Below are 15,190 nucleotides of genomic sequence, written 5' to 3'. Positions count from 1 at the left end.
GTAAGCAGAAGCTGAAACATATAAAAAATATTAGTGGGTAGCATTTTTTTCACAGTAGTTTTTGAACAATAACCATAGAGACTGCTTTTCCAGGCAGCAGTTTGTAAGAAAATTCAAGATAAATTAAATAGCGTTTTATGGCTAGATGCATTATTGTCTTATACAGCTTTTTCAGGACTAGATTTTAATTTCTAAGTACACCAGTGGAAACCTCAAAAAAATGAGGAATATGGTATTTTTCTGATTTCACATTAGTACAACTGAAATCAGACTGTATCTTACGATTTCATTTTCAACTCAGATTTTACAAACAAACAAACATCCGAACACATGCTCTAAGAATTATAAAGCATTTTACAGCATCTTACATGCTTTCTGTTGGACAGTTACTAGGCTCCCACTTCCCACTGCTCTCATACAGGGCAAGTGTATCTTTTTTTTATTTTTATGCCTTCCTGACATTTTTTCAGCCAATTCCCACATCCTGTGCAGCTTTTTGGGATATTCTTTTACAAAATACTTTACCAGTGGGGCAAAGATTACCGTAAAAGCTTCCCACCTCTCTGTTGACTGTTCTTCTTACCATGCCGCAAAGAGATTCTTTCTGTCTTTCTCTGCCTCAGTGAATATTTTAGCATTGTTGACACTGTGAAGCTGCTCCAGATGGAGAGATCAAGACTAAATCCATCCAGGATACTGCTGATCCTGATGATCAGGGCACTTTAGACCAGGGGCATCACGCGGCTGATGCAGAGCCCAGGGCTTTCTAGGAGGGAAGAGAGGAGTGTTGTGACCGCTGCTCTGCTAGGTAGCAGTTATGCAGACATTGAATCTTGCCTTTTGCTTCCTTTAGTAGAGATGCCCTAAACTGTCATTTTTCTTTTGGCCGGTCCTATGCAGAAAAATTCACTCATAATCATTGAGACTTTGGGTTGTCACCAGAGTGCACTGTCCTGTGAATGAACATTCAAAAAATTGTTCGTGAAGTAAACTATTCAGGGGAAGAAAAGTGCCCAGCTCTAAAGTGAAAAAGTTCTTTAAACCGTTTGCTTTCAAAACAGTCAAAGCAAGAGCCATAGTAATGTGAAACGTCACGAGCACTTAACATTTATGGAGCAGTTATTGACTGGTCACTGTGTTCATTTTCAGACATTAATACCAAGGTCAGTTAAAACTAACCAGAGTCCAGATCAACGTATATTTAGTAGGAGAAACTTGCCAGGATTATATTATAATTTTCTGTCCTCGCCTCTTTTCAGACGCACGAATCACAGTTTTTAACGCCTATATTCTTTTTCCTGTTATCTTTGTCATTATACTTTGCCTATTTCCATGTTTCCCACGAAATGTCAGTTCCTACAGCTGAAATTTAATTTGGATCATTAAATATATTCATTCTACCAAAGCTTTGAACATGAGTTTTTGATTACTTCTTGGAATATAGCTTGCCTCAGTGGGACGTAATAAATTAGTCTAATCATATGGTGAGTACTTCATCCTGTGTTTGTTCCAGCTAGGAACTGAAATTGTCTCTGTAATTGTATGCAAATCCATTCACCAGAATAATCAAAGCTATGTGTAGCTGCCCATCCTCCATAAGAGAAGTACAAAAGTAACCTTTTAATTCTACTTAAATGAAAAAATATGTCTTGATATGTAAAATACAAAATAGAATAATTTAAATTAAAGTGTGTGTGTGTAGCAAATAGATATTTTGCTAATATTGTAGGCTGTATCATCTATGCCAATTAGCCCTACTTGCTTAAATATACACAGTACTATGTTAATAATATTCATGGCATTGAACCTGTGGAATAATATTGAGATTTTTTATTTTAAACATGCGTACCCATTCACAATATTTGTTCTTAAGAAACAATTCTATGTACTTAATATTTCTGAATTTGTATTAACAAAATCTAGAATAATAGGGGCAGAAAACAGGTTTACAGAATTTAAGACTGTTAACAGTTTGCCCTCCATTACATTAAATTTAAAAGAATCCAGAAAAAAGTACTGCTAAACTTTGCCAAGCCAGTACCTGTTACAGACTTTTGTAAGAGCAGCTATTAGAAAACATATATTTACATTATTTACTTTGCATTAATCAGGTTATTGACCTTTTCAGACTGAAAAATTTAATTTTTTTGTAAATATTTCATAAGTTGTGCGGCATTTCTGGGTTCTGTTGTTGGTGGGGTTTTTTTTTGTATTTTTGTGGTAATAATAAGTGGTGGTGATGATCAATGGCATGTATCATTGCCAGTAGTTCTTCTGCAACAATCCTGGGATCCCCAAAGCCTCCCATACTCATTTAGCCATATTTCTTCTCTTCGTAAGAGCTTCACGACCTGCAGTCTAACAATGTGCATGAGAAGTAAACGTATCTTTCAGCGATTCAGCTAGTCTTGATCTAAACATACCAAGGTATACAGAATCTGACACAAATCTTATATGATATATCTTGTGGTTAAATACCTTCCTCAGTGTTAATAGTTTCCATTTTATTCCCAGTCACAACATTTCTCATGTACATGTACAGTTACTGGATTTCTGTCCAAATATTAAAGAGAGATGATTTTTTTTCTTGCAAAAGTACATAGACATCCTGACTACTGGCATATAGCTTTCTTCTAAGACAATTTAAACTCTGAGCATGGGATTCATTGACCCCTAATTTAGATGCCCTGAAATTAAACTCTTAAGTTTGAGGTAATCATAACACAACCCCTTCATAGCCGTAGAGAGAAACATGTGCTCCAGAGGGAATTTGTTCTCACCTGAAGATACCTGAGACAGATGGCCAGAGGTTACATGACCTGTCTTCTCAAGGTCCTGTCTTCTCTGAACTCTGTCAAATATTTCAGCATTAATTTTTACAATGTGGACACTGAAGAGTGATCTAATTATGTAATGTTAGTCCAATATCCTGTATGAAGTTTATATATCACTCTTTCCTGTTTCCCTATTGAAATACCTAACATTAGCTCCCATATCAATACAGTAAAATATAGGTCTCTCTGTCTATGACTGCAAAAGCAATATTTGTGGAAACACGCAAGTGAGAAAAGTTGTTAAGTGCCTTTTGCCCCATCAGTTCTTTTCAGAGGATGGGGAGCAGTGAGTTGAAACAATCTCTTACTGTTGTTCATTTCCCTCCCTTAGAAATGCTGTTACTTCTTTGCACACTGTACTGCACATTTCATATGAAGTGCATGTGTGTGTTTTTATATATTTACACACACACACACACACACATACATATATGTATGTATATATGCATGTTTGTAATCTTGGAGTATTTCAAAGAGCTGGTTAAAAATGTTGTCTCACAAGCTTTTTTTTTTTCTTGTAAGAGTTTGTTCTTTTTAAGAAACTCATATTCAAGCCTTTTCATGGTTTACTTGGGAGTCATGTTTGCAGTCTCTCAACTGACGTGCCGGGAGGTGGAAGATTATTCAGTGCCACTACACTTCAGTAAAAGCCATCATATGAAGTCTTTGAAGATTGCCCTAATTGTTGCTCCAGTCCAAAAAGGAAAGAATCAAGTCTTAATTCTGGTCTGCATCAGAGCAGAGAGTTACTTTTAGGAACTGGAAGAAAATTGTAGATCATTAGGCTTATCTTCAAATTGTTAGTACTTTTGTTTTCTTTCATCATCATTTAATAAATCTGTGGCCTATGTCTCTGTTTAAAAGAAATAGTATGATAGAATTATTTCAATCAAAAGGTGACCATATTATAATCAGAGTATTCAAAATTTATAGCCTCTCTTCCAAAGGCATATTCCATCTTTTTGGAAAAGTTAAATACATGATAATATAGATTTCAAAGAGATCTTAACACTTAACTGAAATTTATAATCAGAAATAATGTGCCTAGGATCTACAAATAGGAATTACAGAAGGAATAAGTTCTATAAATCAATAGGTATCTAGGCACCAATAAAATTGGACATGGTCACATTTGCATGGAGATAGAATTAAGGCTGTCTCTCTCTCTCTCTCTCTCTCTCTCTCTCTCTCTCTCTCAAAATGAATACTTGTTAGTGTGAGTGCCTGTTGTTTCAGTCTGAATCTTGGATTTTCTCATGTGTATATTAGAAATGGCACTGCATGTATGCCAATAGGCAGAGATTGTCATATACTTTATATTAAAATACAGTTTTCTAATAAATTCTTATAGAAAGGAGACAGAAGTTCTGCGAGCAAGATCCTCGTTTAGTGCCCAGTCAGTTCTTTCCTGGGGCACAATGTATCTTATGGATAGCCAGCGGCACATGTCTTGTAGGAAAAAGTGTGTGACATGTAATTAAAGTCAGTGTCATGATACACTAATTAGAATACTTCAAGGTAAGACTAATTCTAAGATATACTAGTTCTTGAGCCTTTTAGCTAGCAGTTTTAATATTCTTTAATATAGTCCTTTTGGATGTTGTTTGCACAAAGGTCTGAGTACAGTTGTATACCATCACAAGGAAAAAAAACCCTATTAAATTTAGACTAGAGAAGTAAATTATTAGGAAGCTAACAATTTCTGGAAAATAGCTGTGCATGAGCAAAAATGTTTTTGAGACAGATGTTTTATTGCTATTAGTATTACAGACTACAGGTTTTAATGAAATAAAGACTTTTGGCTTTAAGGCATTGCACAAAATGGGCAAAAGTTTATACTACAAAATATAAATTCAAGGAACATTTAGGACTAAGCTGGATATCTTTGTCCAATAAATAATAGTAATAATAACAGCAACAAAGATAATAAGCTAAGGATTTGAACATAGTGTGTTTTCTTACTTCCCAAATAAGTTAATTTTTTCTTTTTCTCTCACCATTTTAAAATGCTGACACACATTAGCCCTAATGTTTGACTTAGGATGATGCATCAGATAACTGGATAGCCAGAGATACTAGGCAGCCTCTACAGTTATTTTAAAATATTGGTCTTTGACAGAGAGTGAGCCTAGCAGCTTAGACTTTTTTGAGGAGGGTGGGGGAGGGGTCAGTGTTTTCATGGCCTTATTGGTATTTTTTAGGGTAATAGTTTGTGTGGGTTATCATTTTCTGATAATACTGTAATTATATACAGATTCTGACTTAGCGTTCAAAGTTCTGTAGCAAGAATTTGCTAAAAAACGCTACAAGAACCAAAGACTTCTCACCTGAACTAATTTTAGCTAAACCTTTTAGCATATCTAAAGAATAAACAGTTAGATAAAAGCAAAGAAAATATAAAATGTTAACAACATACATAAATAAATGCAATATTGGCATGTATCTGTAAGTATGCTCAAATGTACTCCTCTCTATGTCTCTTTGTTGTAAGAAAGGTTACTGGACTTTGATCTTATAGTTTCAGACCGAAAGCATTTACTGAAGTGGGAAAGGAAATGGTATCTGAGAGCTGGAAAAGAGCACGAGGCAAACAATTAGAAAACCTTCAAAAAACCAGGGCTGCTCTTCAGTCCCTCTCAAGCTTTCACTCATCCTTTATCACTTGATACTTTGATATGACACTTCAACAGTGTATTTCATATGAAGGTTACAGACTCTGAAATGCAAAGAAGGATGAAAATCTTGCTGCAGAGTGGTTGTAACATAAATGGGATCTGACATCATCTGAATCTTTGGTCATGAGTTCCCGCTGCCGAGTAAGCCAAACCACCTTCCATATGCTCACCAAAAGCGCGTCTCCTTGTTCCATTGATGGCTTTTTTTTTTTTTTTAATATTTCTGGCTGCGATATATGGTTGGCATTTTCTTGTGGCTGTATGTCTTTCTCAGGAGAAATGGATTATTAAATACTACCGGTGCAGTTGTACCTGCACAAATCTCTGCAGAATTAAGGGAGATCGGCACAAAAAGTCTGACCATGGACCTCTAGTAGAGCTTATTTCAGATGTGCATCACATCTCTGAGGAATTGTGCAAGGTCATAGATCTCAGGGATGCATGAAACATGAACTTAAGGTTGTGAAGCTTAGGGTGCTACCTTAGATCATATGCATCTAAGATCTATGATCTATGGATGATCCTTTACTGTCATATATTTTGAAATCTGTGAACCAAAGTAGCTATAGAGGAGATGGATAAACTGGACCCATTAATTACTCAGTTTTATTTCAGACTCATCTGTAAGAGCGTATGTACAATTATTGTGATGATTGATAGTACGGATGACTTAACTCACAACCTGTATCATAACAGATCTGTTTGACAGTAGAGAGAATTTAAAAAGCTAAGTAAACACAAACATGCTTTTTTCAAGAGCAAATCATGCTAGGTCAAGCAAATTTCCTTTTATTATAAAGTAACAAGTTTTATCAACCTTTGAAAAAATAGATGTCTCCTTTTAGTAGGATTTTTTACATAGTTTGCATGAACTTTTGATAAATGAGCTATGGAAATTTGATCTTGATAAAATTGCTGCCAGATAAATAAAAAACTCAGCACAGATTTGGACTCAGAAAGAAGTAAACAAGATTCATTGTCAAATAAGGAGGTACTGAGTAGTGATCTGTTCTAGTTGCAGTTTTTTGCCAATATCTTTGTTAATGACATGAGTAAAGAAATATAAGATGCATTTGTTAAACTTGCAGATGTTAAAAAGTTGAAAGGACTGTGCATACTTGGGGGTACATTGTAAAAATATATCACATTTTGAGCACTGCAGTTCAGGAAAAATGTGGATGAATTGCAACATATCCAGAGGAAAGCAAGGAAGATTGTCAGAATACAGGTTAAAAAATGTTCCATGAGGAAAACTATGAAACCTGGAAGAATCAGGTTTCAGGAGGTGAAGAGAAGACAGAAAAGAAATAAAGCAATCTTCTGTTATGTAGAAGATCACTTTAAAGAGGAAGGGAACAAATTGTTCTCACTAGAGAGAGGACAAGAATGAGTGGGTTTAAATTGTGCCAGGGGACGTCTAGGTTAGACTTTAGGAAACATCTCCTAATGATAAGGATAATTAAGCAATGAATATATTACCTAGGAAGTTACAGATTCCTCTTTGGAGGTTTTAAAGGACAAACAAAGATTACTCTCTAGAATGTTTTCAACATAATTGTCTGGCTTTGGGATGGAGAAATAGAGAGAAATTCATGGGATTATTTCTCTAGCTCCCTGTTTTAATTTCCAGTCTTTGTGTCTGAGAAGTAGACCTGAGAATAACTCAGAATACACTTCTAGTTCTAACTTTGTCTGTCATTGAAATTGGCTGTTTTGTATGAACTCTTTGTTGAATGTTCTGACTGATTCCAAATGCAGAGAAAATCAGGCACATGAGCAAGTTATCGTATGTCAAAGGTTCTGTGACTGATCTTCTAAATCTTACTGATTTTGTCTGAGTTCTAGATGTATATTGACCAAAAATTTGAAACAAAACTGTATGTTTGTAAAAATATATCAGTACTCAAATATTCTTGATTTGGGCAATAGTGCTCATAATTTTAGGGTGAATTTAAATCATGCCTCATTCGTTCTGTGTATTTCTTATATGATTTTCATCACTACAGTATCTGGATTTATCTCACCAAACTTTGGCTGCCTGAGAGTAGGTGTTTTGGCTAAGCCTGATGTCTATGTTCTTTCTGTAGTCATTGGAGAGAGAAAAGGGCACCTCTGAGATATAACTAAGACAAAAAATTACCTTTTTATGGGATATCTGTCTGTCATTTGAAAGCTTGAATGATTAACTTAGACACCTACCTTACAGGCAGCTAGAGTTAAAGTGACATGAATCCAGTCCTGAATGTCAAGTATATTGGCTTATCCATATCAAATGATTTTATCATTTATTTCCCACTTCTGCTGAGTGTTGGATTTATAGCAAAGGCATTTCTTCTACGGATCCTAGTACAAATTCCAACTTTCATAAGGTAGCTCCAGCATTTCACTCTTGTGGCTGCAGGGATCATAGCTGTAACTAATCTTCAGAGTGGGATCAGTTTCTGTTTTAAAATTATATGGACCAGAAGGGGAAGAAAATAAATTTGCTTTTCAGTAATGTGCACTGTGTTATGTCCATCTTTGGACGAGACCTGTGTTCATCAGAGATGCTTTCTGCTTCTGGGGCCATATCACAAATATATTGCATATGCTTTTTCCAAGTATATTAACCTGTCCACTTGTGGCAGTCCATAATGCCAAGTTGATATTCAGAATAGAACAAAGTAATAATACAAAAAATATTTCACCCTGTGCATCATGTAAACTTAATAATAAGTTTATTCCTGCACAGTTGTTCCAAAATTTGAATTATTACTGGAGGTTTGGAACAAGCAGCCACTTTGATAGCTGTCTCATGGCAAAACTACTTGAAATGATTGGCTGCTTTTGGAGGAGTGGGAAAGCAAACAAGCAAGGAGAAGAGAGGAGAGAGAGGAGAGGAGGGGAGAGGAGGGGAGAGGAAAGGAGAGAGGAAAGGAGTGGAAAGGAGAGGGAAGGGGAGAGGAGGGGAGAGCAGAGCAGAGCAGAACGGAGCAGAGGAAAGCCTAGATGGTACAAAAAAAGATAAATAAAAAGACCTGAAGAGCCATTAAACTTTAAAAGCAAAAAGATCACTCATGATTTCAGCCACTTGCTGTATTTGTGTGTGTGTGTGTGTGTGTGTGTGTGTGTGTGTGTGTGTATGTGTGTGTGTGTGTGGACTCCAACCATGACTTAGAATAGCTGGCAATGTTGCAGTGACTTAGGAAGCATCCTGGGCTCCCAAAACCCTGGACTTATCATTTGTTCTTAAACACTAAAATTTCTCAAGCGCTTTACACACGTTGATCTTCAGAAGACAGATCTAAATCTCTCTGAAGAACTGCTGATCTCTCTCTAAACAGATGTAATACCAGATACATGTATGCCATTGTTTGCTGCATTTTGTGATGGAAAAAATGCCTGTCCAGCATGAAGTGAGAGAAACAGGGGTAAAAAAAACCTGAGTTTTTTTTTTTTTATAAGGTGTTTAGTTGTAGTATCAAGAAGAATAGGTGGATACACTTGTGGATGTTCCAGGAAAGGGCAAGTTCAGCTCTATTTTTGCAGGAAAAGAAGAAAATGCATCATTATTTTCATACTCCCCTCCTCTTCCACCCTGATGATTTTGTGATATCTCTTTGGGAAAAAAACAGCAGTCTCTTAGATCACCACAATTCCACCTCACCAGAAAAAGGAAAAGCAAAGTGAGAAGGAAGCAAGAAAATAAAATCTTTGCAGATGTTTCCTATCCCAGCTTTGGTTCCAGAGTATTGAAGTGGAATTGCTATTACTGGTCACTAAACAGTTGTCAATAGTATCTACATTTGAGCAATGACCCAAAAAAAGCAATTGGCAGACATTTTATTCCATATCATTAGTGGAAAATTCCACAGAACTGCATAGTCTTATAAAAAAAGAAAAAGAATCCATTCCTACAAATAACATTCTTGCATTTATGAAAGGCTTTATGTGCATTTTCAGGCAATTCTATTGGCACTATGTCTTGTTCATGGATTTGCTAATTTAAAAAATATACTGAAAGGACTTCTAGTTCATTAACACACACCACAGGTTTCAACCAGTTATGTATGGGCCCAGTACTTTATATTTTCTGCTGAATCTTTTATCTGCATTTCAAGGTTGAATTAGTTGGTGAGGAAGGTTTATTGTGTATGCTTCTTAGAGCTTCCCTACTTTTACTTATTGGTATGGTCCAGAACCTTTCCATAAATGCAAATAATAAAATCAGAATAAAATCGTATTTTGGAAAATGAAAAACATACGGATTGTGTAGCTCAGCTGATGTGATTTAGCCTTACTTTTTTAGTTTCCTTTATGCAACAAATAATATTTCACAATACATGGGATGTAGTGTATCCATATCATGAAATCTCCACAAAGTGAAGCATCTTGCTTGGAGAGGTTGTGGAGTCTCCATCCTTAGAGATATTCAAAACCCGACTGGGCAGGGTCCTGGGCAGCTTGCTCTAGCTGACCCTGCTTGAGCAGGGCGCCTGGAGCAGATGATCTCCAGAGGTGCCTTCCCACCCCAACTATTCTGTGATTCATCTATGTAGTAGCATAACTGAGGATACACAGGAAAGTTGCATCTCAAATCAAATAACCAGAAAAGAAATACCTTTAGATGACAACTGTAAGATTCACCTCTGCTGTATTTACTTGGGCAAACATCTTTTTGAAGTTTGAGAGTTCTGTCTAAATGGAGACACTGTGCTCAGTTTCTTTGTTGGTACCCCATGTTAGTTTCAGGGTTATTTGGGCTTATGTTTGCAGCACTATATACAACTCTTTTTTTTTTTTTCCTAATAGCTGTAGTGGACTGTTTTGCACAAATGTGCATACTCCTCAGCATGCCTGAGTTTTATGCCAGCTGAGCCTGTGAATGCTGTCATTTATTTGACTTAAACTCCATCCACCCTTGTCAGTCTATGATATTAAAAATTGTTCCTAAACACAGAGTACATGAATATGCCAACGATTACAGGCAGAGGGGTTCTGAACTCTGCGTTAAAGAAGGTCCTCTGATGGAGATGTTGCACAGTATCCAGTTGACTACAGTTTAGCTGTATTATGCTATATGTGAAAGACATCCTAACACAAAAATACATGCCTGAGTGCCAACTACTGATAAGAAGTTATAGAAGCCTGAAACGCCTAAATGAAGGCAGCTGCTAATGAAATATGGCAAGTTAAACCTTGATCCAAGGTAGAAGAAAAGCTTTTCTGTGTGTTTGTCTGATATTTGTCATGCTTTAGGCTGGATAAATTCCTGATTTGATCAAAACACATCTTAGTAAAGTTGTCCAAACTAAATAAGAAAGGAGTAAGGAGATGTCAATTGCTGTTTCAAACACCATTCATTCGGAATCAAAGAAAATGCTAATTTGTGTCAGGAAGCTGAATTAAGTAAATGTTGACTGTCTTTGTAGCAAAGATCAAGTCAAAGTTACAGTGTAAATGAAGCAGGAACACATATAACGCTGGAGTAGTTTTAATGTAAATCTATATATGGAGATGAATAGGAAACAAAGCAAGAAATACAATGTTTGGGAAAGAATCTAGTCATGATTTGCAGAGATAATTACAGGCAAAAAAGAGATTGAATATAGCAACAGGAAAAGCAGAATAATTATGCAGCAATTAACAGGAAAGCTGTATGGTTCTTTGAAAAAAATAACAGACATCAGGTTAAAAATGTATGCTGAGTACGGAAATGTTTCAGCAGTCAATACACCAAGCATTTGAGTTCATTTCCTGAGATAAAATGCAGTTTCATAAAATGAATATCTCATTTATAGGATAAAATATAATATGCATTTTATATATTCTGTATAAATGTTCGTGTTTTTATTTTACATGTGTCATCTGAATTTCAGAAAAAAACTAATAAATGTTCATTTCAGAGTATGAGTGTTTAGTGCCATAATGGAAAGAAGAAACAGATTTTAAGTTAGCAATAGAAGGATTGCGTAGGTCATAGGAGCTAATAACTACTGTTTGCAATTGATTTAGTTTCTGATGTGTCCTGTAATCTTCACATTCTGAGGAAACGATCATCTGCTTTTATGTCATTGGAGGCAAATCCATTATTGGTAGTTTTGTAGCTGTTCTGATATTTTATTAATCGGCAACAGCACACTTACTTAGAAATACTCTTTCCATTTCTGAAATGTATCTTGTACACGCTCCTCTTGCAATTTATGGGGATCTCAGATAGTGCTTTTTATGTGGAATCCGTCCCACAGTGGGATCTTCAAGGACATTAAAATAACAGCTAGGGATCACTACACCTCTGGCATGGGACCTTCTTGAGGGGAGAAGGGCACCACCACTATGAATCCATATCATTACGGGGTAGTTTTCAAGAGGTGAAATCTTTCATTTAAAGCTATTCTGAAAAGTTCTGCTAGATAACAAGTAATAAACCAAGATATATTGGAGGGGGGATGGGGACCATCTCTGCACTATGATGTCCCTTGTATCACCAGGTTATCTAGAAACACTTCAGTCTTTCTTGAACAGTAGTTCTGGATGTGAGCTGTGAGATCATCATTATTTTCAACAAATTCACTGCTTACTCTAAGTAAAAGATGGAAAAGTAAATAGCCCCTATTTCAGGAACTGGCTGGGCAAGTCAATTCTCTTACCCTATAAGAGCAAGCTGTCCTCTGATAAGTCACAAATTCTTCCCTTCTCAAAAATATACTGCCCACCCCCAGTTAGAATGAATGAGAACGGGAACAAGCTGAAGGGCTCATAGGCCAGGGCACCCTGGGACTGAAGAGAGAGCAGCCAGCCCTGCGCTTTCAGATGGAAACGTTAGAGAAGATGCTGCCTTTTCCTCTGTGGATGGGCTCAAAGATGACAAAAGGGGCACTGAAATAGTAAAATTGTGGCCAATAGTAATGATTAATGCTTCTATAGTGCCCTTCATTCGTTGACCTCTCATCACTTTGCATATGTTAATTAAAGCTGTATAGAATATCTGAACTAGGTTAATATAATTTCTATTCATCTATAATTTTTGTTCATCTGTACTGACATATCTGTATGTCTATATAGAAAGATAAAAATCCATGAAAAAAAAAATCTAGTTAAAAAGCATTAAGAGCTGCTTTGATTAAGTGCTATGAAAAAAATAAAAACAAAATGCAAAGCACCTGAAGGTCTAACATACTATTTTTCTAGTATATAAATACCTAGGGCGAATGAGTTGACTCAGATTTTTTCCTAGCTGTGTCATGAGAAATGCCTGGGTATAGAAATCTCTGCTTCCTATGGACAGAGGCAAAATTAATCCAAGAGCTGATTGGTTGAATGGAGGAGTTCATGTCTATAATATTCATTTATTCATAATGATAAGTATCATTCCAAAGATTCTGATAATAACAACTGTAATCTTCATTAATTAAAATACTGTGTGCTGATCACAGCTAGTAACACAGGTAAGGCTAGAGACTCTCTCTTATTCCCCTCCTGCACAGCAAGTGTTAAGAGACATAATATTGATTAAGAACAATTCCTATTCATAAAATGCAATGACTGCGTTACTAGTGTATTATATCCTTTCTTTTTTTTTTTTTTTTAGGTTATTCAATACTTCAAGCTATTATGGAGAAAGCGGGACAAAATAGCTGGCAAGTCAGTGCCATCTGTGTGGAGAATTTTAATGATGCTAGCTACAGGCGGCTTTTAGAAGACCTGGACCGAAGACAAGAAAAGAAATTTGTAATAGACTGTGAAATAGAAAGGCTTCAGAATCTTTTAGAACAGGTAATACCTGCTTTTAATGTCACTGTAAACACATTACCAGATCTCCAGAAGGGAGATCTGTGCATTGCCTTCCATTTATTTTCTCGATGGAAATGAGATTATCTGCTTTTTTTCTTTTGTTTTTCTTCATGGGCTTATGTTTGTATGTCCTCTTGCATGCTCTGTTCACCTACCAATAAAGCTCCTGTGGTACCAGCCCGCGCATTGGCGCTATGAGCCACCCTTGTCCCACTGGTGACAGGTCCCTGGCCAGAAGGTCCCAGCCCTCGTGTATAGCCCCTCATTGCAACACCTCCATGCCTGTAAACCTGGCATGCCCCTGGTCCAGGGGCTAGCAGAGCAGCCCAGTGTTGCTGAATTACCAAGATACCCTCAGTCTGTACCTTCATGGGGGAAAGGCTCTGTTTTGTTTGAGAGAAAAAAAAATCTGCTCCTTTGAATCCAGGATTACTTTATGTTCTCCACATAGCACAGTCCATGTATTTCTAGCCATAAAATGTTTTAAAATTATTATTACACATATTTAAACTGAGAGTTATATTACCTTAGCAGAGTATTTATGGATCTGAAGAACAGTAAAATGCAGATGCTATTGACCTGGGAAGGAAGGTCAAGTTCTTCCCTCAGTTATTAATGGATGCATGCTATTATCTTAAGGCAAGACTCGGGCCAGAGTGACTGGCTTGCACGGGGTGGTACTGATACCAGTACTGCATTTTGTGCAAAATGATTAAAAAATGCTCCTGCTTTGATGTGGAGAATGTGTTGGCATAGTGACACATTCTAGGTGTGAGCTCTTCCTTAAATGATGCAAAAAATAATGGTTTGAAAGGAGCATTTTGTTAGATGATAGTAAAATAAGTGAGGGTTTTGGATTCTAGCTGCCTCTCACATGAGCCGGTATATTATGTTTCGGTGGTTGGAAGTGCCCTGTTCAGTGCCTACAGCTGCTGCAGGAGAATTACAGGGAATGAATGCCATCTAGTGGTGGTAAATCCTCTTCCCCTGCACTACCTAACATCTCTTTGCTAGTTTATTAGGGATTTCAAAAGATTTTATTGCAAAAATATTCGTGATGCATCTGCTACTAAAGTCATGGAAATATAAAATGTCACTTATGATACAAAGTTGCATAAAATCATACTTTGTAGAAATATATACATCAACTTTGCTTTCACTGGCAGAAGAAGGAAACTGAGAATTAATGGTATGGCTGATTTAATAAGGACTATTTCTATGGCTGTTGTCAAGAGAAGAATAGATGATGCCATATTGCTATAGATATTCGTTTGACCATTTTTTATTATTATTATGAAAGTCATTATGTTTTATACACATTTTCCATAGATTAAAATGAAATCCTCCCCCAGTTCAGCCTATGTAATACAGAACACCCATTTGGGGGGATCTTTTAAAGTGTGGTTAGGAAAATATTATTTCCATCAGTTCTGTATGTAGGATTTTTTTTTTCAAACACATGTAACTGTAGCTTATAAAAATATGCTGTATTGCCACAAGTCTTGGGGTGTAGCCACTTTCAGAAGTAGGTGCAGCTACTGAGTGTCCACCAAGTTCCACAGCAAAAGGAGCTCAAACAGTATGTGTTTTGATCTCACTGATCTCAGCTGTACATTTTATTTGCTTCCAGGAGTTGCTACTCATTTTCTCTGCAGATTGGCATCTGCATAGTCTGTTCCTTTTTAGAATAACCTGTACTCTTTGTTTGGATCCTGTGCAACTGCATTTAATATTGATTTTAATGGGATAAGCTTTTGATCTTCTCTGGCTTCATACAGGTCTAGATTTTGCCCATCTAAAATAGCCATTTAACACAGGCACTACAAGTCATGAAACTTCAGTGCTTGATCTGAACAGAGTGAATCAGACTCTGCAAGTTTGTCTACAGGACAGTCCTGAAAGCTGAAC

General features: G+C 36.5%; 1 protein-coding gene across 8 annotated transcripts in view; it reads left to right on the top strand.

The window, feature by feature from the left end:
* GRIA4 (glutamate ionotropic receptor AMPA type subunit 4) overlaps positions 1 to 15,190 on the top strand; it is a 236,462-nt gene that overhangs the window by 127,586 nt on the left and 93,686 nt on the right. For all 8 annotated transcript variants that reach the window (XM_009678442.2, XM_009678443.2, XM_009678448.2 and 5 more), the window contains exon 4: positions 13,080 to 13,264. In XM_009678442.2, the coding sequence (XP_009676737.1) occupies positions 13,080 to 13,264 (185 nt within the window). The remainder of the gene's footprint in view (positions 1 to 13,079; positions 13,265 to 15,190) is intronic.

The sequence above is a fragment of the Struthio camelus genome, chromosome 1 (assembly GCF_040807025.1).
Source record: "Struthio camelus isolate bStrCam1 chromosome 1, bStrCam1.hap1, whole genome shotgun sequence".
NCBI classification, from domain to species: Eukaryota; Metazoa; Chordata; class Aves; order Struthioniformes; family Struthionidae; genus Struthio; species Struthio camelus.
This window is presented reverse-complemented; position numbering and strand designations above follow the sequence as displayed.